Source organism: Nylanderia fulva, unplaced genomic scaffold, assembly GCF_048542155.1.
Source record: "Nylanderia fulva isolate GAGA-0341 unplaced genomic scaffold, ASM4854215v1 Scaffold96, whole genome shotgun sequence".
Lineage (NCBI taxonomy): Eukaryota > Metazoa > Arthropoda > Insecta > Hymenoptera > Formicidae > Nylanderia > Nylanderia fulva.
The window spans coordinates 38,910-61,494 of record NW_028191090.1 but is presented as its reverse complement, the minus strand read 5'-3'; the positions used below and the strand labels follow the sequence as shown (position 1 = coordinate 61,494).

Here is a 22,585-nt window from a genome sequence, read left to right as displayed (position 1 = left end):
AAACCTCATCTAATCTCCCTTCTTCTCTTCTAGGTAACCCGCAGAATCTGAGGATGCGGTGGCGAATGGAGCGGAGTCGAGGGCGCTGCGTTTGACGAGAATATCCAGCGCAGATCGACGTCGTGCGGCGCACTTGGGCGAACAAATCTCGACGTCAACTTCGGGGTGAAAAAAAGGAAAAAAACGGGGAGGCCGAGAACCGAGCACAACGAGCGACCGTCATGGACCTGACGGAGGCTTTCGCGCCGGGAGGCGGCGGCGAGGACCTGCCCAAGACGGACTTCTTCGACTTCGTGGTGTCGCCGCCACCGCATTGCGCCTCGGCCGATGGCGTCGTCTCCGACGAGGAGAGTTTCCTGCACCGTGGCGCCGGGAACTGCCGCACCATAGCCGGCTACCTTCAGCAGAGCCACGAGGACCACGAGAGCACGCACGGCGGCTCGCCCTTCATCAAGGAGACCAACAACAACACCCTGACGGCGCTGCCGCCCGTCTCGACCATTACCGGCTCGCTCAGCCACCACCATCATCATCATCAACATCATCACGCGCATCATCACGTGCGCGCGCAGCACGGCGGGGTCCAACCTGGTGGAGAAACCACCGCCATGGATCAGTCCGAGTGCGACTATTGGGGTCAGGAGGACGACGGGAAGGAGCAGACGTGCAACATTCTGTTGGAGGATCTCAACAAGTACTGCTGGTCCTCGAGCGCGCATCCCAATGACAGCGTCATTCATTCAGCGACTGGTCCCACGGATCATCATCAAGCTGTCGGCTCAGTCCGTCCTGGTTGTGCTTCCAACGACCGACAGAACACGGACGGTGCTATCTACACTCTGACGGTGCTGAACAACGAGGCGAACTCGATGGACGCGTTGGATTGCTGCAAAAGCCCGGCGCCGGCGTCCGGCGACTCCTGGACCCTGCGACCCAATCTCGATCTGGACGCCATTCTAAGCATGGAACCGTCCTCGGGCGAGCAGGAGCACGAACAGCAGACCGGCGGCGACGTGTCCAGGAGCGTCAACGACAGGTTTCACGGGCCGGACGGTCGTGGCTTCACCGTACCCTCGTCGCAGTACGCCACCGACGACAGCGGCTTCGTCGAGAGCAAGGAACTGTGCGCGCGCGTGTCCTCGGCCAACTGTTCCGGGGACAACAATAACGATTGGAAGCTGTCGGATCAGAATCTGCAGGAAGTCGCGGCCGCGGCCGCCGCCGCGGTCGCGGTGGGAGCCGGGGATTCCGCCGAGAGTCTTCTGAGAAGCGCCCTTCAAGGCAAATTGTACACCGGAGCGTCCCAATCGGTCTCCTCCTCGTCACCCGCTTCTCAAACACCCACCATATCGATGCCGGTCCCGGCAAACGCGGCTCTTTTAGTGCCCGATCAGCCGCAACAGCAGCAGCAACAACAGCAACAGGAGGACTCTATGCAGACGTGTACCGATGAGGACCTGTTACTCTCGCAGCTGGACCAGACCACCTACAGACCAGGCGACTACGAGAAGCTGAAAAGCATCGCCAACGAAGTGGTAGAGTCCTACTGCAGCCTGGAACCGGTCTGCAACGTGTCAGCAACCACTACGGTGATGTACACGTTGGATCCCACGAGCGGAAGTCTGGGGACTATCACGCTACCGGCCGATCTGGGCCAGGTGAGCACGGTAACGGTGGTCACGGCAGCCCAGCAAGATGTTCTCCAGCAACAACCGGCCCCACGGACCGACGTAGACCAGCAACAGCAGCAGCAACAGCAGCAACCGAGTCAGCTGCAGCTGACTTCCGCCCGGGTGGGTGTGGGTACCAAACCACCTAAGAAATACGTCAGACGAGCCAATCGCAACAACGCAAACGGGGCCAGCAACGGTGGCGCCGGGTCGGATACCGGCAGCAACGCGAACCAGCAACAGTCGGGTGGCTCCGGTGGATCGCCCGGAAGCGTGCAGCGCAAGGAGCGTTCCCTGCACTACTGCAGTATCTGCAGCAAGGGTTTCAAGGACAAGTACAGCGTGAACGTGCACATCCGGACGCACACGGGCGAGAAGCCGTTCGCCTGCTCGCTCTGCGGCAAGAGCTTTCGCCAAAAGGCCCACTTGGCCAAGCACTACCAGACCCACGTGACCCAAAAACCGGCCGGCATCCAGCAGACCAGTTCCGGGACCGGCGCGGCCGCCGCCCCCGGGAACAACGGTAATGCCAGCCCGACGGCGGAGACCAACGCGACCCCACCCGCTGCGTCCTCCGCGATCGCCAGCAGGACCCAGGTCGCCGTGGACCCCACGGGGACCGCCTGCAGTCCCCCCAGTTAGTTTCGCGAAGCGCGGAGGAGCTTGATGATACGCACATCCGTCCGTATTCTTCTTCCGTTTCGGAAAAGAGATAGCAGCCCCGCGGCTGGTTTTCTGCTTTCTCTCGTGTTCTCCATTTTTTTTTCTTTCTCTCTTTACACGAATATAATTTCCACGATGGAAACGAGAGCCGAGCTTGCGAGAAAGAGCGAACCATGACGAGCAATTAGATGAACGCATATGACGTATATGTGTGTGTGTGTTTGTGTGTATCGGGTGTTCGAAAGCCAACTCGCGTATAATAATCTTGGAAAATAATTTTTTCAAGAGACGAAGTTGCTCGATTCGACGAAGTTTTGATTTAATTTGAATTGAACATCGTTAAGTGGATTTCCTTGCTTAACTTGTTATTCACAAATTAATTTAATTTTCTATTTAATACTAAAATTTAATTGAGTAATTAAATTCAATTCAATTGTTGGAATTATTTCTTACGTCTACTCGATTAATTTTATTCGATTATTTGCAAAATCAAATTTAATTAAATTAAAATTCAGGTCGAATCAAGTTCAAATAATTATCATCATTGAGAAAATCGATTGCTAATTAAAGTGAACGATGGCAATTATTTTCTGCGACATCCTGCGCACGAAGCCGATCGAGTTTCGCAAAGTTTTGACGAAACCCTGCGCGACACACACCATAGAGTTATTAATTAAAAAGTTAATTATATATAAGAACCCCGATCTTTGTTTGCGAGATTATCTATCCTAACGGCGGCGTTTCGCCGCCGAGTTTTTATATTAATTATTAATTAATTATTGAGAGAGGAGAGGCAATCGCACTCCCCTTAAATTAACATGACATCCGTGAAATTGTTGTTCCTACGATCATCCAATTACCCTTAATGACAATGATGACGAAGACAATGACAGGCGACGGTGATGACGACGACAGAGAGCGACGAATGTTTATAGGCTAATTGACGATATTAATTATATTTAATAGCCACGAGATATTTGACGTTAAAGATGTTTTATAAAATAATATTTTATATATATTATATATATACACACATAATTATACAAGGTGTTCCAGAACCGTCGAGTCCTTTCAATCGAAGTATATTTGTGGTCGATGAAAATATTTTTTCTCATTTTCAAATTCTTAATCAATTTCTCATCGTGAAAATATCAAAGATCGTCGTATTTTGAATACTTCATATTTTTATAGTGAATTTAAAAAATTAAAATTACTTCGATTGATTTAATCGAAATATTCCAAATCGGCCAAAGAATCTGCGAGAGAGATCTCCGACGGTCTTGGAACGTTCCCTGTATACAGAGAATAGATTTAGGTAGTAACTTAGAGCAAAATAAGTGCAGAGTATCGAGAGGAATACCCTTTAATAAGTAATTAGTAGCATGAGCTGTGATTTAGGTACGTACACAACGAGCAGTTTAGAACGAAACGTAACGGGATACTGTTTTCTTATACATTGCTACTTTTTTCATTCTCTCTCTTTCTCTCTTCTCTCGCGTATAAGCGCAGCTAAAAAAAAAAGGGATCAACCGAGTAGACTATTGTCGATCCATTACGAATATCTTATCGAAAGCTACCACAGGATAGATGTATCACGCAAGAATCGCTTGTATTTTTAGACATTTCTTGCCTAACTTTGTTTGCAGAACAAAATCTTTCATGGAAGGATTTTTTTATTGATAAAAAAACACTAATAATGTTAGAGAGAATGATATATAACAAAGTTACATTATTATAATATAATTTTTTTATCGATGTTAACTAATAAGAACACTAATGTTAGAATTCATTTTAATGAATACGTTTATTTGAGATAACTTAAAATTTTTTATTTTTATTTTTAATTCTCTCAGAAGAGATTTAAGATTAATATATATCATATAGTTTTTTTTTTGTAAAATATATCCAACTTGCGTATATCAACTCTTCGTAGCCGAATTTTTATATGAACAAAAATATATTAGTCCATCATATCCAAATTTCTTGATAACAATTATATATAATATGACAAAATCAAAATAAATATAAAAAATATATAACAGATATTACTATTAATGCATTAATAAAACTGATAATTAAATTATTTTAGTATTCATTCAATATTAATAAAATCGATAATTAATAAACACAAAATTTTTATATGGAAAAAATATATTGGTCCAATCATAAATCAAATTTTTTAAATAATATATATAATAATATAAAATCAAAATAAATATAAAAAATTATAACTAATGCATTAAGAAAACTAATAAATAAATTATTTTAGTAATCATTAAATATTAATAAAATCGACAATTCATAAAGAAGCTTACACAAAATGAAAAATTGATCACTGCTAAGTTACAATAAAAAGGCATGTGAAGAGTTAATATTCGCATTTATTAATAAGAAAACTGCCCTCGTGTGTCAACAATAATTATATATCATATACTGCCGTAATTATACCGACTGTTTGAAGCTCGTTAAAAAACAATTAGCGATTATATTTCACGAACAACTTTTTTTCGAACGCGATTCTTTCGAATACGATCTCAAGAAGCTGCGCTGAACATCACGCAGTGCAAACGCGCGAATGCGATATATAAAATCGGGACGAAGAGAGAGACGCGCAAATTTTCGCACCTAACCTAACCTAACCTAACCTAACCTAATCTTGTATACGCGTGCTACATTTTCCCCCCGGCGACCCCGTAATAACGACCGCGGAGGTCAAAGTTTCCGAACACGGGGCCCCTCGGGCTATATCGCGAGATTCGCCAGCCTGGTATACATAATTACACGTTGCGTCGATATTGCGTTACGTGCATGCCCATCAAACACGCGCATGCGTGACGTGACGTTGCGTCGCGTCGCGTCGTGACGCAGGTGGCGATAAATTTCACCTCGAGGGATAAATTTTACCTGTCGGCGATTTGTTATCGGAGATAATTAATTATCGATTAAGTAAAGCGAAAGGCGCGTTTGAAAAGTGTTCAACGCGCTCAACTCTTTCCGAGGAGAACAGAAGGTCTAGATGATGTCAATTTGACGTCACATTGATTAAATGTTGACCAAAAAATGACAAATTTATCTATCTAAAAAATTATGTTTTATGAAATTTGCCCAGATAAGAGTTGAGAGTGTTTAAAGAGGTTTTCTCGAAAGGGAAAAAAATCTGCGAGCGCGTTTGCTGGAAAATTCGTATGATTTCGATCGTTCCCCACCCAATTTGCATAATTAATCATGTGCACAATCGAGATTATTCTTCCACTAGAGCCGATACTCAATCGACAACACGACTTAAGTTTGAAAAAAAAATATTATCAAGCATATTTTTTATAATTGAAAAAATTAGATTAAATTATTAATTGAGAAAAATTATACCGAACGAGATTATTCAATTTTCTTTTAGCCGTCGTAATAGTCGCATTTTAATCGCGATGCCGAGAAAAAGAATAAAAATTAAGATTTTATATTTATTATCTTATAATTTATCAAACAAAAAGAAAAAAATGGACGGAGAAACTGCAAAAGATTAACATATCTATCTCTCTGCTGCACGTTACTCTAATTAAAACAGGCAGCAACAGCAGATCATCTTAATTATAGTTCTAAACATCTATAATTTTACGGTGTCGATCATATCTTGCCCCCCTTTCGTGCTTCACTATTCTAATTAAAAGCAGGAAAAATCCATAAAGAAGTCGAAGAGATTGTAAGATTTTTTTTTCCGTTCACAAATTATAAATACTATAAATTATACAGTTCATCTTTTATCTTTACTGCTGATATAACTTTACAATTTCGCTCCATGTTATTTTCCAATTGCAGCGCAAAATAAATTAAAAAAGAAATAGAGAGAACTTTTGTGTTTCGTCTTTCGCCTGTAAAAGAAATTTGTCTCTCTCTCTTTTCCACGGAACGAGAGTAGCTCTACGATTCTATACATTATTTTTAATTACCGGACAAAGTAAATTCAATCTACGGTACGGAAAAGGGGGCCGGTTTTGTAGGGCACCTCGATATAAGGGCGTTATTACCGCGGCGTTGTACCTCATCACGCATCGGTCTAGGGTACTTAAAGATCGCGATGATGAGAGCGACCTTATAAGGGGTGTTTAAAGTCACCGCCGTCGCGGCTTTCACCAATCTCGTCGAATCGGATCGCGATCCGCCCGGCTTCTAATCAGCCTCGCGGCGAATTGACCGCGCGATCGATCCCCACCCCATCTCGCGATTGCGAAAGGAAAGCGGCGTCGTTCATCGGGATCCCTCGGATGCGACGACTTTCGATCGTCGCGGAGACTTTATGGGGATCCTAAACGCCGTCCCGAATTCCGATAAGTTAGCACCACACATATTACACATATACACAATATTGGCAGATTGTACATATAAAATAAGACCAGAGTGGAATTGGTATTGGATGAAGGAATATATATATAAGTGAATGTTTAGATATGAATTTTGAAGTCTAGTAAATGAGAATAGATCATCCATTTTCGTGCATGTGTGTATACACATCGTTCATTAAACATTCACTTATATTCCTTTATCCAATGCCAATTCCGCCCTGGTCTTATTTTGTATGTACAAATTGTCAATAATCTATCTGAAAAGAAATAATCGCTCGGCCGAAAAAACAGATCCGTTTATTAGGATCATTCCCTTCAGGGGATTCTTGAGAAATCTGTTGTTTTTCCTGTTTTATCGACAAAATGTGAGGTTAGATAAACTATAAATCTATTTATTGGCTATACGGATTGTGTTTTACCTGAAATTAGACCAGGCCGGATTTGGCATTGGATAAAGGAATATAAGTGAATGTTTAGATCTCAATTTGGAAGCCTAGCACACGAGAATAACTCATTCTACATTTTCGTGCACACATGAAAATGTAGGATGAGTTATTCTCGTTTACTAGGCTTCCAAATTGATATCTAAACATTCACGTATATTCCTTTATTTAATGCCAAATTCGCCCTGGTCTTATTTTGTATGTACAAACTGCCAATAAAAAGAATAAATAGATTTATAATTTATCTAGCCTCACATTTTGTCGATAAAACAGGAAAAAAGCAATAAACTTCTCAGGGGCGTTTAGAATTCCCTTAAGGATTAATGAGATCCTTGAGTTTCCTCGGGTCCGAGAAATTTCATATTCGTGAATACTTTCTGCATTTGTGATATAAACATTTACTGTAATTTATTGTAATTTTATTTGTATTTTATTTTAATTGTAATATTTTTGTAATTTTTATTGTAATTTTTTTGTGAAAGAAGAAAGAGTTTAAAAAAGATTCAAGATTATTTACTCATCTTTTATTTATAATTCTTATCTTATTCTTCAACTCTTCCTTCTTTTATGAAAACAATTTTTTTCAGAGTGCAAATACATTTTATGAAAAATATACTTTTAAGTAAAAAAATGTATGAAACTTGAAATTCTTGGACTATAAAAAACTCGAGGATTTCGTAAAAAAGTTTTGAGATTTAAAATTATAACTCTCTAATATCTTTCTCAATTAAAAATAGAATATTTGCAGTAGTAATTACACGTGTATATAATTATTATACTAATATTCCATTATATCTGTTTTTAATTAAAAAGTATAATAAAATAATAATTAAAAATTATATTAAAAAGATTAAAAGAAAATATTAAAAAAATAAATAATATTAAAAAGATATAATGTTCTAATTTTTTAATTCAAAAAAATATAATAATATATTAGAAAAAAATATTTAGAATTTAGAAACACAATTTTAAATAAAATTTTTATACGCGCGTTCCAAATATTTTATTTTTAATTAAAAAAAGATATGAAAAATTTAAAAAAATTTTTTTCGCTTCTGAAATTCGAAGACAGTCATTTTTGCTGTTAGTCTAGGAGTCTAGACGACTCCTTAAGAATTGCGCACAAGCCTGTTAACCTTCTGAAGGTAGGATGAAGAGGTGTGGCTCGTCTTACAACAATGATCTCCATAGATGGAAGATTGCGCGAAAAGAGCAACGTAAAGGTCGCCATGAACGAATCGCGTGTCGTAAACGCAGAGAAAAACGAGTTATCGGATTAGGAAAAATCGCGAATCGTACGAAGCAATCCTCCCACTTTGAAAATTAAAATATCCCACTTCAGAGAGGAAGATAAAACAAATAATCTCCAAATTGTTTAAATACGAAAGAAAATTTCTCTGCCTCGTAAAATAATTTGCCTATTGCGCGAGGAAGAATAGATTTCGAGAAATAATAATAATTTAAAAAAATTGTTCTTGAGAAATTCTACACAAAATTCTCCTTATATCAAACTTGATTATAAAATTAATAATCGCCTGATATTCGGGAACGAGAAACATCTGCTGTGTATAAGAGAAAAAAATAACTGCTTCTGAAGGTACTTTACTAAAATATTATTTAATTTATCAATTGTAAAATTACGATATTATTTATTTCCTGACAATGTGTTGATCGCGTCACGTGAGAAAAAAAAAAAAAAAATACTCGTCGAAGTCTTCCGATTCTCGGATCCTCAATGTTCGAGAACCATGAGATCTTTCCCAACGCGTTCGAAAGAGAGAGAGATGCGTTCTTGAATTCTTCATATTATTTTCTTCTCAAACCTACATACATATACAATATATATATACTTTGCCTAGCGTGAATGTACGTACGTAAAGCTAATCCTAGGAATAAATCGTGGCGGCTGTCTCTGAGCCTTTATTATAAGGATACGAATCCGAATCCCGAGGTTACCATGGTAACGAGAATGTAAATGTAGAAATTCTCTACTTTCTTACTTTCTTTTCCTTCTTTTAAACAATATGCGATGCAATAATACTCAAAGCGGTCGAGGGCCGCGCGAAGAAAAGATGTATAGAATATTTCGACGCGTTTTATATATAGCTACACGTGGCTGTTCGATTTCTTCCTCCCGATCGATCATCAAAGCTAGAGACTCGAACAGTTCCGTTTAGTTCCGGACGCGTGCGAGGAATGCAAATCTTTGTACTCTCGCAGAAAAGTTGATGAGATATATTATGTATTATACAGGGTGACCGAATATACTAACGAAAAATATTTCGAACATTATCTTTGATAATAAAATCGATTTTTCAAACACAATGATAACTTACTAAATATTACGAGGCCATGTGAAACGAGCAATAAAAAATTATTTTAAACTTGGAAAAATTTTAATTTAAAAAAAAAAAAAAACCAATTATAATACAAACTCTAATATTTTTAATTACAAACGATTTTTCAAGTTTGCCATTCTAATCTTTTGCTGAATCGTTTGTTCGATAAAATAAAATAAAGACATGTGAGACGAAAATTGGCTATATAAGTATGTAATTATATTATAAATTACATTTAAGCTTAATAAAGATCCAAAGCAATTATAACATAAAAAGAAAAAGAAAATGTTATTAATAAAATTATTTATATTATAAATAATATTTTTTTATTGCTGTTTCATACTTCTGAAGCTTATTTGATGAATATATAATATAATATTTTATTCGCCTAGAAAAATCGATTTGAAAACTTTGAAGAATCTATCGTTGAGATACTTTTCCGTACATTGTGCGAACATCCTGTATATAAAAATATGCGCGTCGGCCTATCCAGTACAAAAAAAGCAGATCGTTATAATGATATATTATATTATATCACGGATTATTGTGTTATGTGAATAATTACATTTTATGTTGTTAACGAAGTCGTAATATATATATATATATATAAATATAAATATAATACAATGTTTCTATATACGTACAGATATACGCAAATATATATGATTTTATATATATATATGTATATGTATATGTATTAGCGACGTATTTTCATACGTCAGCAACGTCGATGTCGACAGTTGTATATCGCTCTCTCCTTCCCTGTATTTTTTTTAAGGACCTGCGTATAAGAGCTGTTTGTGTTTTTTAAAACTTTGTAAGGTTCCCTTTCCTCTTCCAAGTTGTGCGTTTTTTATGCTCTAGTAATAAAATGATCGTTCAAGTTTCTCTCCTAATTTCAGCAATCGCGAAGATCGTCGAACGATCTCTACGATACGAGGATGATTTTTTGATCAAAGAATAATAAATTGCTAAGTGCAATATATGCGTGTAATATATGAAAATTTTCGACTAATTTATCGAGTCAACGAGATTATTTAATTATGCATGTATATGTATTGATATGTTGCGAAGGAGGTTTATTTCAACGAAACTTTCACACGCTTTCGTTGGAAAATCGGCTCCGAACTCGCCGAAGATTTCACCGAAACGAAAAATGACGTTATCGTCATTAAATGAGATGCTGCGTACAATCGTGTTGAAGTAAGGAATTCGCTCGCTTTTCTCAGATTCTTCAAACTTATTGATCGATCATAAATTAATTAATTAATTAATATTGACGCGAGATCCAGAGGTTTCTGTTAGTTTGTCACGTAACGTTTTTGAGAGAAATGGCGAAAATATATTATATCAGAACAGCCTTTCATATGACACAGGAAAATATATCCTACATGATCATCTTTAGGATACTCTTCGCTATTGCTCACGAGTGTATAATGATTGAAATAATTTTGGATGGCGCAAACCAGCTGGCATAATTTAGAGATTTAGACAAGACGACGAAGAAAATGTACCTATTATTTTTGTACTTAGTTTTAATAAAGGTTTATATGCTTTTTTATAAAAAAAGAGAGAGACACTTGAAATGCCTGCTATTTAATCGATTATATCCGTAATTGTTTTGAAATTTTATCTATTGAAAAATATCGCTGAATATTTTTTAGATATCCTATATATGTCTTTTATACTAAATAATCTTCGTTATTAAAAAGAAACAATATTGATTAAATTATTAAAATAATTACATATATACATATAATTAAATATCATTACATAAAAAAATGCAATATATATACATATATTAAATAATAAAATCTGTATATTAAAAATTATAAATTTGTTTTCAATTGAAAGATCTGTCGTTTGCGATTATAATACATTTTCGATATATTTTCTTTAATTAAAATTTTTCATGAACAGATAGTTATATAATGAATTACATATATATTATAAATACAATTTTTTATCTAATTAAAAAATCAATTTTTTTTTGTTGCATATTTTTGGGACACTATATTTTATCACCGATATAATTCAATAGACAATAGATAATATTATATATAATTTTTAGGTTGAAGTTTGCAATTTTATTGTTACATTCCTCGAACAATGAATGATCTCAACAATAATAAAGCATGATAATAGGCTAAATAAAAACATATACACTCACCGGTGCCGGCTATGTCAACAGGATTTCCTGTTCCTGGATTCCTGGTGCGGATTCCTTTTGTGCCGCTTCCTTCTGCGAGGATCTGATCTCCGGAAAACATTTCTTCGCTGGAAACAGAAAAAAGGATCTGATTATATGTTTGTACACGCTAATTAGAATAATGGTGAATAAATGTGCTCGCTAATATCATATATATACGTACTTTTGTACTTTCTTCTTCTTCGCTGATCCTCACTGGAAGAAAATCAAAGATATCGCGAATTTCCGTTTCATATTCACTCAATAATAATATAAACTAAGACTACAACTTTATAGAGTACGCGATAACGACTTACATTCATTCTTAGACACTTTTTATGACTATAAATACGAGGGGAAAAAACGCGAACGCGTTGGCGCTAAATGAGTAATGGGCGATTTTTTGCTTCTTTTTTCATCTTCGATCCTCGTTGGAAGAAAATCTAAAATATTCAATTTTATTTCACGCGCGCACATTCGACGATATAGTATAAACTAAGATTACAACTTTAGAGTTTGCGATAATTACTTACGTTCGTTTCTAGACACTTTTTATATCTATAAATAATAAATACGAAGCAGCGATCGACGGCGCGACGTAAATGCGTGAGCGCCAAAGCGCAATGGCCGACTGAGGTGGCGCCACCTGGAAATGGCGGGAAATTTAAACGCGAGTAAATAAGCACGTCGATCGCTAATAATGGCATGATAATTATTGATTGTCAAAATTGTGTCAATATTAGAAATACAAATAATCGAAATAATAAATAATTTAATTAAATTTAAATAAATAATTTATATCTAATCATTTATTTAAATAATTAAATGTAAATAAATAATTTATATCTATATAATTTTTAATGCTAGAAATAATGTTATATAATATATATTATATATATTATAATATATATATAATATATATTATCATGCAATAAAAATAAAATTCAAACTAATTAATTCTTTAATTTCCACTTTCTGAATATTCAAGTACAGAAAGATTACTGCATAATCTTTCTCGTTGTTCAAAGTGTGAAATATTTGAGATATTATCCATGGTATGTGTGCATTTAATTCCTATAATTATATTAAAGTAAATATATATATATATATAGGAAAGAAAAGGAGAGGAAAGAAGAATTTTGTATCCTTTTTTGGTTTTCAAGAGACTTATTATGATTATTGGCGTTTCGTAAAATAATTTATTTATGAACAAGAAGATTATGCAGCAAATATTATCGACGAATCACGGCAATCAATCTTTGATTAATCATCACATATCGCATGTACACATACGGGTTTATTTTGTAAAATTTTACGCCTTTTCTAACAAAAACAGACGCACCGTGCGTCGTCGATAGTTCTTTCATTAAGCTAAAATACAAAATATCTCTCGAATTTCGTGCTAATTTAATGAGATTCGCGCACTTAAGTCATATTTATCTAACAATAAGACTGAGAATCACGAGGAACTGTTCTTCAATTTCAGTTATCTAATATTATCTCTTAAAAACGAGTTTTATATTTTCAGACGAAATTTTCATATTTTAATGATCTCTTATCTACAATTTAATAATATTTCTACGTTATAAAAATTACAATAATTCTCAGTGCGTAGAAAATTCTTTTATCGTATTATCGCGATTGTACTTGACTTGTCTATATAAGCTTTATTCGCTTGAAATTTATATCATTTTTCATCAACAGATAATATTTCATTCGAGATAACTAATTCGAGAGATAATTTTTCATCATTTTTATTTAAATTATTTATATATATTAAATACATAAAAAATAGAGAAAAATTCATATGTTCCTCGAGACTTCAATTTGTCTTATGACAGATTGTACATGTTTTGAAAGGCTTGCGCTAATCAAGTTTGCATACATAAGTAAGAAGTTTTGTATACACGATGTGTAAAGTATTGTCGACGGACGGGTTATTTATCATAAATCGTTGAAAATAATTTTTTTTTTTTTTGGCAGCTCTGTCAGATCGATTCAGGACACCGATAATGTATGATAAAATTTCGAATGCCAAAAATTACAAGTATATGCAAAGTAAGTGCAAATTTTTTACCCATGTAATTAATTTCTATTCATATATGTATATATTTATATATGTATATATATATATATATATATATATAAATATATCATTAAATAGTTACATCAAAAGAAAAAACAATTAAAAATGGTAAATGGTGCTAAAGTGAAAATAATCGGAAACTATTGCAGTATTTCTCTTCTTTACAAAATTGTGTATTACTACCAACTTTAATGTTTAAAATTATATTTTTTTGCGGCGCATATATCAATAATCAGCTCCACAATTCGAGCATAAATTTTTTTATTATAATTACAAATCAAAAATAATTGTCAAAAGAAATTCTATACATGTCATTGTTTAGAAATATTGTTTTTTCTTTTCTTCTTTTAATATAGAATATAGATATAAAAATTACAAGAGACGTTTTCCGCTACGTCTAAAGATGTCCTGAATATGGCCTAGAAAAAGGCAATCCTGCGAAGGAAAAGGCGTGGAAAGGGCGTGCAAGAAAAATATATATTTTTTTTATTAGATATAGAGTTAAGATAGTACTTGAACGATTGTACCCGAAGTGTCTTGATTCCGAAGCTATCAAAGTCAACGAAGTTATCGATTCATTCGACGTGCACGGATACATCGCCGTTTGGCCCTCTATAGCGATTGCAGTAGACGAATGCAATAGTGATATAGTGCATAATCAGCACTTTATATCGTGCGGTGAAGACGCACGAGCTTCGGGCAATGTTGGGCTCTAAGAGAGCAGTTTGTCCTCAGGAATGGTCGGGCTGGTGACCGACGGAGCCGCAGATGCACGCCTCATTGCTTCGGATTCCCGGAGAGCCTCGTCGAAGCTCTGCGTCGAGGTGGATCTCGAAGGCACAACTTTCGTCTGCAAAGGAGAAAAAAATTGAAATTTCTAAATAAAAACTCGATAATTTGATTAAATTTTTGTAAACTACACATCTTTAATGTGTATAATAAATTATTTCTTTATATAGTATATATATATATATATATATATATATATATATATTTTTACAAGATATTTTACATTTTGTCAAAAAATTTTTTGACATAAAATGTAAAATATCTTGTAAAATATTCAATTTTCGATAATCATGCCTTTATACTTTTCTGCACATTATTATAAGATCAATCACTTGGTATAAAGAAAACAGATAATTGTTTTAAAAAGAATATGCAATATTCAACTTGCAGTTGCATACTTTTTTTTATAAGAAACTATGTGTTTTTTGCAACTATATGCAACTATGTGAAAGAAAAGGGGTGTACGGGACACCCGGTATATATCGTTCATTTTATAATGCATAATTTTACTTATTTATTTATTTGATATATATTAATTAATTAATTTAATTAAGAAGACTTTGATAAGAAAGATTAAAAATATCAAAGACATATTGCATTTACCTAATTTAATTATAAATTATTTAATTCAAAAAAATTAAATTTGGTACTACTTTTTTAATTAATTTAATTTAATTTTAGTACCTTAATGTTCTCGCAAGCGGATCCAACTCTCTCCTCTAAGGACCGGAAGCTGTCGGAATTGCGCATCTGGCCTAGTTTCATGGAAATGCCACTACCAAATCCACCCAGGATACTGGTTGTCTTTTCAGCTGTGGACTTGAGTACAGATTCTGTTTTTTGGTATCTGATTTGACAAAAGAAAAGAAAGATTCATCAGCAAACCAGTAAAAACATCGTAATAGTGCTACAATCATAAATCATCCACTACAAAAACAATAATTATGTTAATTAAATTTGGTTTTTGTTTCAAGCAAAATGTGATTTGATAATGATAGCTTGTATTACGTTGGCGATACTCGTCGACACACACTTCAAATTATCAAATTATTAAATTAAAATATCGACAAGAACACAAGAGGTCTCCAAAACAATCAAACTTTGACAATAATGTGTTTTATTTGATTTAAGAAATTTTAAAGCGTGTCCTATGTACAAACATCTATCGCTAGCATGCAGAACACAGATCGATAGAGGAATAAGATTTGAGTCATCACCCAGAGAAAATGAGATGATTATGTACTTACAAATTGTTCCCGGAGACTGTCCTGGTTATACGACCGAGTGTCTCGCCGACATTCTGATAACTGAATGAGAAACCCAACCGAAAGTAAAATAAAAGTCAATACTTCTATGTATGGAGAACAGAAGAACAGAAGAAGTGGAGTATCAGCCCGTAAAAGAGACGAAAAATAGAGAGCAGAGGTGAACATAAAGATAGAAATTAGCAAAGAGAAAATTGAAAAACATACTTCGTGCATTTTTCGTCGATAAAATATTTCGTGCAACGAATTTGAAGATATTTCGCAAGCCTGCCACGATGTTTCATCCACTTCCCCTTTACATAGAAAATATGACAAAGCGTACAGAGTGTATATATAAAATGTACATAGATAAGAGAGATGCAAAAGAAGCGAGTAACTTATAACACACATACACGTGGCTTTCCTTGACATTTTTGAGACCCTGATTAACATCGTCGGTGAGCTCTTTCCAAACGCTGATACCCAGCTTCCTCTTCAGATCCTGCGAAACCTTGATCTTGTTAGCGAGGACGTGTCTCAAAGTCTGTATTTCCTCTTCGACCTAAAATCAAACTATGTTATTCCTCGTCTTCAAGATTGTCGATTTTCCGAGACTTACTTTAGCTAATTGAGCGCTCCATTCAGCTTTACGTTCTTCTTGCTCCTCCAAGGTGAGTCCTTGAAGCTCGTTTGTTACACTATCCGAGGGCGATAGAGATCCAGCCGAGTGAAGCGAGGCGTCTTCTCCTTGGACAAAAGAAAACAGAAACATTAGCCACAGTTATACGACACTAAGATATGCTGACTGGTCGGAAGTATAATTTTCTTGACAACAAGTTGTTTATCACAAATAAATAATTTATTATCTATGTTTAAATGTATATATTTCTCTTTTTATTTTTATTTTATTTATTTATATTTGTATATAAAAATAATTTTACAATTAAATTAAAAAATAAAAATCGAATTAAAATTTAAAATTAAAATCAGAAATTAAGATTGAGTAATATTAAATAGAATATATTATCTCATAAAAAAGATATAAATAACTTATACTATAAACTTATTGGTCTTTCAATCTATCTAATTCATCAGTATTAAATCTAACTAACTCATCGATCTAGGCTAAGATAGTTGCTGAGGTTGTTGAACGTCATAAAACCAGTTATAAGTACATATAAAAAAAAGTCGAGCAGCTCCAAGTAATTTGTACAAGAGAGCGCTCTTCAGATATTTTTAGAGCAATGTAGATTATATTTTTTTCTCTTTTTACGATATTTTTTAAATTAAAACTTCTCAAATTAAATATTCTTTTTATTAAATTAAATATTAATCTAAATTGAAAAAAAAAAAAAAAAAAATTTTTTTATCTAAATAATAATTAAAAATTATGTTATAATATTTCAAATGTTTTTCCTCTGTTTAGATTGAATAAATTATTTTTTGTATTAACTTTAATTTAATGTTTAATATTCCATATTATTTCTTTCATTTTTAATACAAAATGGCAAAAATTGGAACTTGATCGATCATAATTTTTCGATCAGGAAACGATTGCTTAAATTCCGAATAAACACGATTGTGTTTCGTCAGATTGAGAAAAAATGCGCAGAGTTTCGCAGTTTCAACAGAGCGAAACGTCATTCGAGAAAAATTGAAAGCATGCTTTGCTCGATCACGATTCTAGCGAACTCTTTTTTTGTACATTTTCACACGTAAGGAAATAACTCGATATCGAGAAGCAACTGGAAAGCAACATAAAAACCGCTAATTTTTCACAATAAAAGATTATAATAAGAAATATTTCGTAAATTTGAAAATCCGCGAATGTATTTTAAAAAAATTCCATAAATTCAGAAAATCTAGAGTCATAAAAAAGCCAAAAATCAGTGTAAAACATTGATTAGATTTTAAGATCGATGAACAAAAATCTTTCTGATATAAAATATCTTTGATAATGTAATGTCTTGATGAATTCAAATTTATATTAATAACAATGTTCAGTAATTTGATCAAATAATATTTCTAAGAACACACATATAATCTTATTGAGCGCAATAATTTTCTCGATTAATTAAACAAATAATTCCATTATTATCTTTTATCTATTAAAATATTCGATTATTTATCTACTCTATAATCTCGACTAGCCGAAATTCATTCGCTCGATATTCAAGAAATTAATTCCACAATCCGCCAAAGATTTTGTCGAGAAACAGCCTATCAAATTATCGACAATCGTCCTAATCTTCACGAAAAGCCTTTGAGCGAAGTCTATAACGAGCTCTCTTTATCGGAAATCATGAGATGCTGCTAAAGCAATCTCTCATCTCTTCTCCGAGCACCTTTTACCAGCTCCAGGAACCTCTTGTAGTTCTGACTGTTGCTAATCTTGGCGAGGTAGGGCTTCGAGAGGTCCTGGAAGATCACGCGGATCGATCTCCTCTTCTTCTTCTTGGCTCTTCCGTCGTGCGAGCCCGCTTCCGGCGGAAGTTCCGCCTCCAGGTTGCCGTCGTCGACGACAATCTCGTCGATCTCGCCGTTCGAATCGCGCCAGCAGTGGATCACCAGTTCGTCCACCTCATCGTCATCGAGCTCGTCGATGTCGTCGAAGCTCGGCGTCGTCGTCAGCTTCGAGTAATAAACGTCCTCCTCGTATTCCAGCGACTCGAACTCGCGCTCGTTCTCGCTCGGACAGTCCTCTTCGGCGTGTTCTTGACAGACCCTCCTGTGTCCTTCGTTGCTTCTCGTGTTCGCGGATTGCTTGGGGCTCGCCATGTTGCCTCGCATGATTCCTCGGAAGATTCACGAAGAGTTTTTCGTCCCGAAATTCTGCTCCAAAAGCTTGATCCCGAGGAATACTTGGCAGAAAGTTCGTCGAAACCTTATGTAAAATTAATTAAATTTATATCCGCGTAGAATATAAATTTAATGTTAGTTTATTCAACATTGTTTTTTGAATCTGTCACAATTTTTATATAACTTTAGTCTTGTGATTTATCTATTGTAGCCTGATGAAGAGCCAATACTGTGATCGAAACGTAGCTGACAAATAAAAAATATGATATTGAAAATTAATTAAAAAATATAACATCCTTAGCCAGTTGGTCGATTTAATACTATCTAATCTTGGTTTTTATTTTTACTGGCGATCAAACCTTTTTACTTTATTTAAAATGTAGAGATATAATACTCGATACAAGGAACTATGTATTTAAATAGTTTTATTTACACATTTATTAGAAACAATATTTTTTTCATGACAAATCAATATTATTAGTTTCAAATAAATAGTGTATTATAAAAGGCTATTTGAATAATTAAATAATTTTTTTTTTCAGTGTACGAAAGTTTGTTGAAAGCTTCAAAATAAATAGATAATAATTGATGAATTTAAAAATATATAGATTCAAAAATTGCACTTCGAGATTCTGATCCGAAAAATAATTCAAAAGATATATTGAAAGTCTCCGAAGATAATCATGTTGAAAGTTTTAAGAATATAATATAATAAATGTAGATTTAATAAATATAGATTAAATATTACGATAATTTGCAATTTATTCTTTTCTTTAACAGATCTTGTTAGCAAGTAACGATGATGAGATTAAGTAGGTTTTAATTTGCATGATTTCTCTTTATAATTACTTCGGAGGAAAAAAATTGTATTTTCTGCATCAAGAATTTTTTCAGTAATTATAAAAAATGTTACATATGTAAATATATAGCAAATATAAGTAGATATTTTTTATCTTGTAGTTCGAGTATTATTTGTAAAAGATTCGATTCTTTCCGTAGAAAAATATATATTTATAATTATTGTTTCAAATTTTATGCTCAAGCTAAAATTCAAATACAGCGTTCTAGATTTGCAAGGACAATTTATATAAAATACTCTTTTTTATAAATATTATTTAAATCGTAGAAAATTAAATTTGATTATTAGATTCGGATTTTTAAGTACACATTAAACTTGATCCCATCCTTACTAGCACGTCAAATTGCTCTAAAATACTTCTTTAAAATTCTTCAAAATTTTGCTTTATTATCTCTTGCTTATTCAAATATACTTATACATTTTATAAATAAATTGAAAATTGTCTACAATTTTAATTAGCAAGTTGCCCCAAAATATTTTGTTTAAAATTCTTCTAAATTTTGCTCTGTTGTCTTGCTTTAAATATATTTATACATTTTATAAATAAATTGAAAATTGTCTACAATTTTAACTACCAAGTTGCTCCAAAATATTTTTTAAAAATTCTTCTAAATTTTGCTCTATTGCTTCAAATATACTCATACATTTGATAAATAAATTGAAAATTGTCTACAATTTTAATTAGAAAGTTGCTCCAAAATTTTTTAAAATTCTGTAAAATTTTGCTCCATTATCTTGTCTCAAATATACATTGTACATTTTATAAATAAAGCAAAAATTGTCTATAATTTTAATTTCGCATATATGATTTTGCACTTTGTACTTTGCATATACGCATGCAATCACAACAAAATGTTGTATCACGTTCGAGGACTACACTATTACACAGAATTCACGGTAATTAAAGAATTAAAAAATTAGAGAAATCTCGACACGGAAATCTGTGAATCGAGAAATTCGGCGCAATTAAATTCCGCATTCATGATTAAGAGATCACAATTAATAGACACTCACGTTTCACCGAAAATCACTAAAAAAAATCGAGTAAAATCACTAGGAACGACAATTTCGAAGGTTCGTTCTTTCCGGAATTGATTCCCGGATCTAACACATTCGCGGATTTAACAATTAGATATTACTTTGTTAAATCCGCGAATTCGCGAGACGAATCCCCGAAAAGCGACCACGTGCGCACTCACGGCTGTAAACAGCTGTTATCTGTCAAAGAACGACGCGAACGCGAGGACAAATGTTTCGGAGAAATCAAGACGCGAGTCCTCACTCTGCTTTAATGGAAAATGGAAGAAAGAAGGGGAAGAAGAAGTAAGAGGGATCGACAAGTGGCCTCGGTTCAAGTCGGTTCTTCAGAAGAAGGAAAGGCTCCCAGTAGCGGCTTCTAAACGGGTCCCATATCGCGTAAACACAAATTTTGAGATACTTTATTTCAGTTATTGATTTTTTTATATGTGACGATCGATATTTTTGCGTTCGATTCTTTCATCAGATAATTGATTTTCTCGGCAATTTTTATTATATTTGGAGCGCAATTGTAGCGAACGGATTTTTTTAATTAGCACTAATTAGGAAATCCTCGTTAATTTCTACCAACGCAACTCTCTGAACTCGACCGACTTTATCGAGAATTATTCTCTAAGCAATATTATTCTTGATATACTTGTTATGTTTAATTTAATTCTTGTATCGATAAATGGAAGAAGCAACTGATACAAAAAAATAATTGAATAATAATTATCTAATGTAAAATAATAATAAAATCTAATGTAAAATTAAATTTTATTCTATTTTATTACAATAAGAAAATTATGAAATTAATAAATATTCATTTCAATACTATCTCATAAATTATAAATCATTTATTTGAAACAAATAATTATCTGTTCTGAAAAAGATTTTCTTATATCAAACAAATATTTTTTCACATCAAATCAATATTATTATTAGTTTCAAATTAATTATTTATAAGGCAGTATTGAAATAAATATTTATTCAAAATTCCATAAATTTTCTTCAGTGTAAAACAATTAAATAATGATATAATGTAAAATTTAAATATTAAGCTATTATACAAAAAAATAATTAAATACTTAATAATAATGTAATATAAAATTAGATTTTATTTTGTTACATAAAGATTTTATTTCCGCATTATTATTTCATATTATTATTGATTGTACGTTTTTATTTAATTGTAAAATAAAAAGATAAATGTTAAAAATGTGTTTCAGGGAATTTTTCTCGAAACAAAAACTACAACTTTTGTATTTGAAAATCTCATCAAATATAATGAAAGAATGTTTGATAAAAAAATTATCACTGTGCAATATATCGAAAACATGCAATTGATATCCAGGTATTGAAAGATGAAAAAATTTGCATTGACACACTGAAAAAAAATTATTAAATTAATAAATATTTATTTCAATACTGCCTAATAAATAATTTATTTAAAACAAATAAATATTATTAATTTTATATAAATAATTTATTTGACAGCATTAAAAAAATATAAATACTTATTCTAATTCAATAAATTTTTTTTCAGTGCAGAAGAGTTAACTAGTTACGATTCAGTGTTCTAATTGGTTTGAATTGGGCCAAATAAGATAGTGTCATGGCAAAAAGTGAGTGCATTGTCTCTTATTTTCGCGATCGATTATTATGAAAGCGCGGAAGAGAACGTGGCATACAAAGACGTCTAATATAATAAAAGTTTCTAAAACTTCTCGCACTGAGAACCTTGAGAGAAAACCGGTTTATCGATTCGACCCAACAGCGGATTCTCGTCTGTGCTTAGCGACGTGTGTGTGTGTTTAGCAATAAAGACGGTTGTTGCATTTTTAATCTTTCCAAAGGGTTAATGTATTTTTTTTTTTTTTTTTTTTTGCGAGGAGATAACATCGACGCGAATATCGGATGAAGACAGAACAAAATTCCTTCTAACGAGTGTTTACGATAAACTGGAACAAATAAAAGAAAACCATCTTTGATTGAAGATTGTTCTCTTGCTTAATATATATTTATTTTCTTAATTAATAATTATTATCTTGATTTCGAAGAATTATTTTTCAAATTTGTTTCTTATCTTTAATGACTCACAATCAGTATCTTATCTCAATTTTTCTTCATACATATATGTAAATTTCTAAA

At 33.7% G+C, this 22,585-nt stretch overlaps 2 protein-coding genes and 1 long non-coding RNA gene across 8 annotated transcripts in view; 1 reads left to right on the top strand and 2 right to left on the bottom strand.

The window, feature by feature from the left end:
• Nucleotides 1-2,669, top strand: part of LOC114930270 (uncharacterized) — a 56,855-nt gene extending 54,186 nt beyond the window's left edge. Inside the window, exon 2 of the mRNA XM_029302016.1 lies at nucleotides 34-2,669. Coding sequence (XP_029157849.1) covers nucleotides 222-2,312 — 2,091 coding nt within the window. The 5' untranslated portion in view covers nucleotides 34-221 and the 3' untranslated portion in view covers nucleotides 2,313-2,669. The remainder of the gene's footprint in view (nucleotides 1-33) is intronic.
• The window catches only part of LOC146719518 (uncharacterized), an 84,743-nt gene extending 72,331 nt beyond the window's left edge, over nucleotides 1-12,412 (bottom strand). The window contains exons 1-4 of one of the 3 annotated variants that reach the window (XR_014926495.1): nucleotides 12,174-12,412; nucleotides 11,958-12,083; nucleotides 11,825-11,856; nucleotides 11,623-11,729 (exon numbers count right to left, since the gene is read on the bottom strand). This is a non-coding gene — a long non-coding RNA (uncharacterized LOC146719518). Of the gene's footprint in view, nucleotides 1-11,622; nucleotides 11,730-11,824; nucleotides 12,084-12,173 lie in introns of all 3 variants that reach the window. The other 2 variants (XR_014926494.1, XR_014926496.1) reach the window with 2 other exon arrangements.
• A 404-nt stretch (nucleotides 12,413-12,816) lies between these two features.
• On the bottom strand, nucleotides 12,817-21,087 carry LOC114939150 (uncharacterized). Of its 4 annotated transcripts, none has more exons than XM_029313375.2 (7): nucleotides 20,432-21,087; nucleotides 18,105-18,804; nucleotides 16,379-16,506; nucleotides 16,173-16,321; nucleotides 15,763-15,822; nucleotides 15,200-15,362; nucleotides 12,817-14,576 (listed from the first exon to the last, which is right to left on the bottom strand). In XM_029313375.2, exons 2-7 carry the CDS (start codon nucleotides 18,547-18,549, stop codon nucleotides 14,439-14,441), a joined length of 1,083 nt encoding a protein of 360 aa, XP_029169208.2. In that variant the 5' UTR covers nucleotides 18,550-18,804; nucleotides 20,432-21,087; the 3' UTR covers nucleotides 12,817-14,438. The 4 variants fall into 4 exon arrangements, with proteins under 4 accessions (XP_029169208.2, XP_085346194.1, XP_085346195.1 ...); XM_085490068.1 differs by having other exon boundaries at nucleotides 18,105-18,643; XM_085490069.1 differs by lacking the exon at nucleotides 20,432-21,087 and having other exon boundaries at nucleotides 16,379-16,503; nucleotides 18,105-18,964.
• Between the last annotated feature and the right edge of the window lie 1,498 nt (nucleotides 21,088-22,585).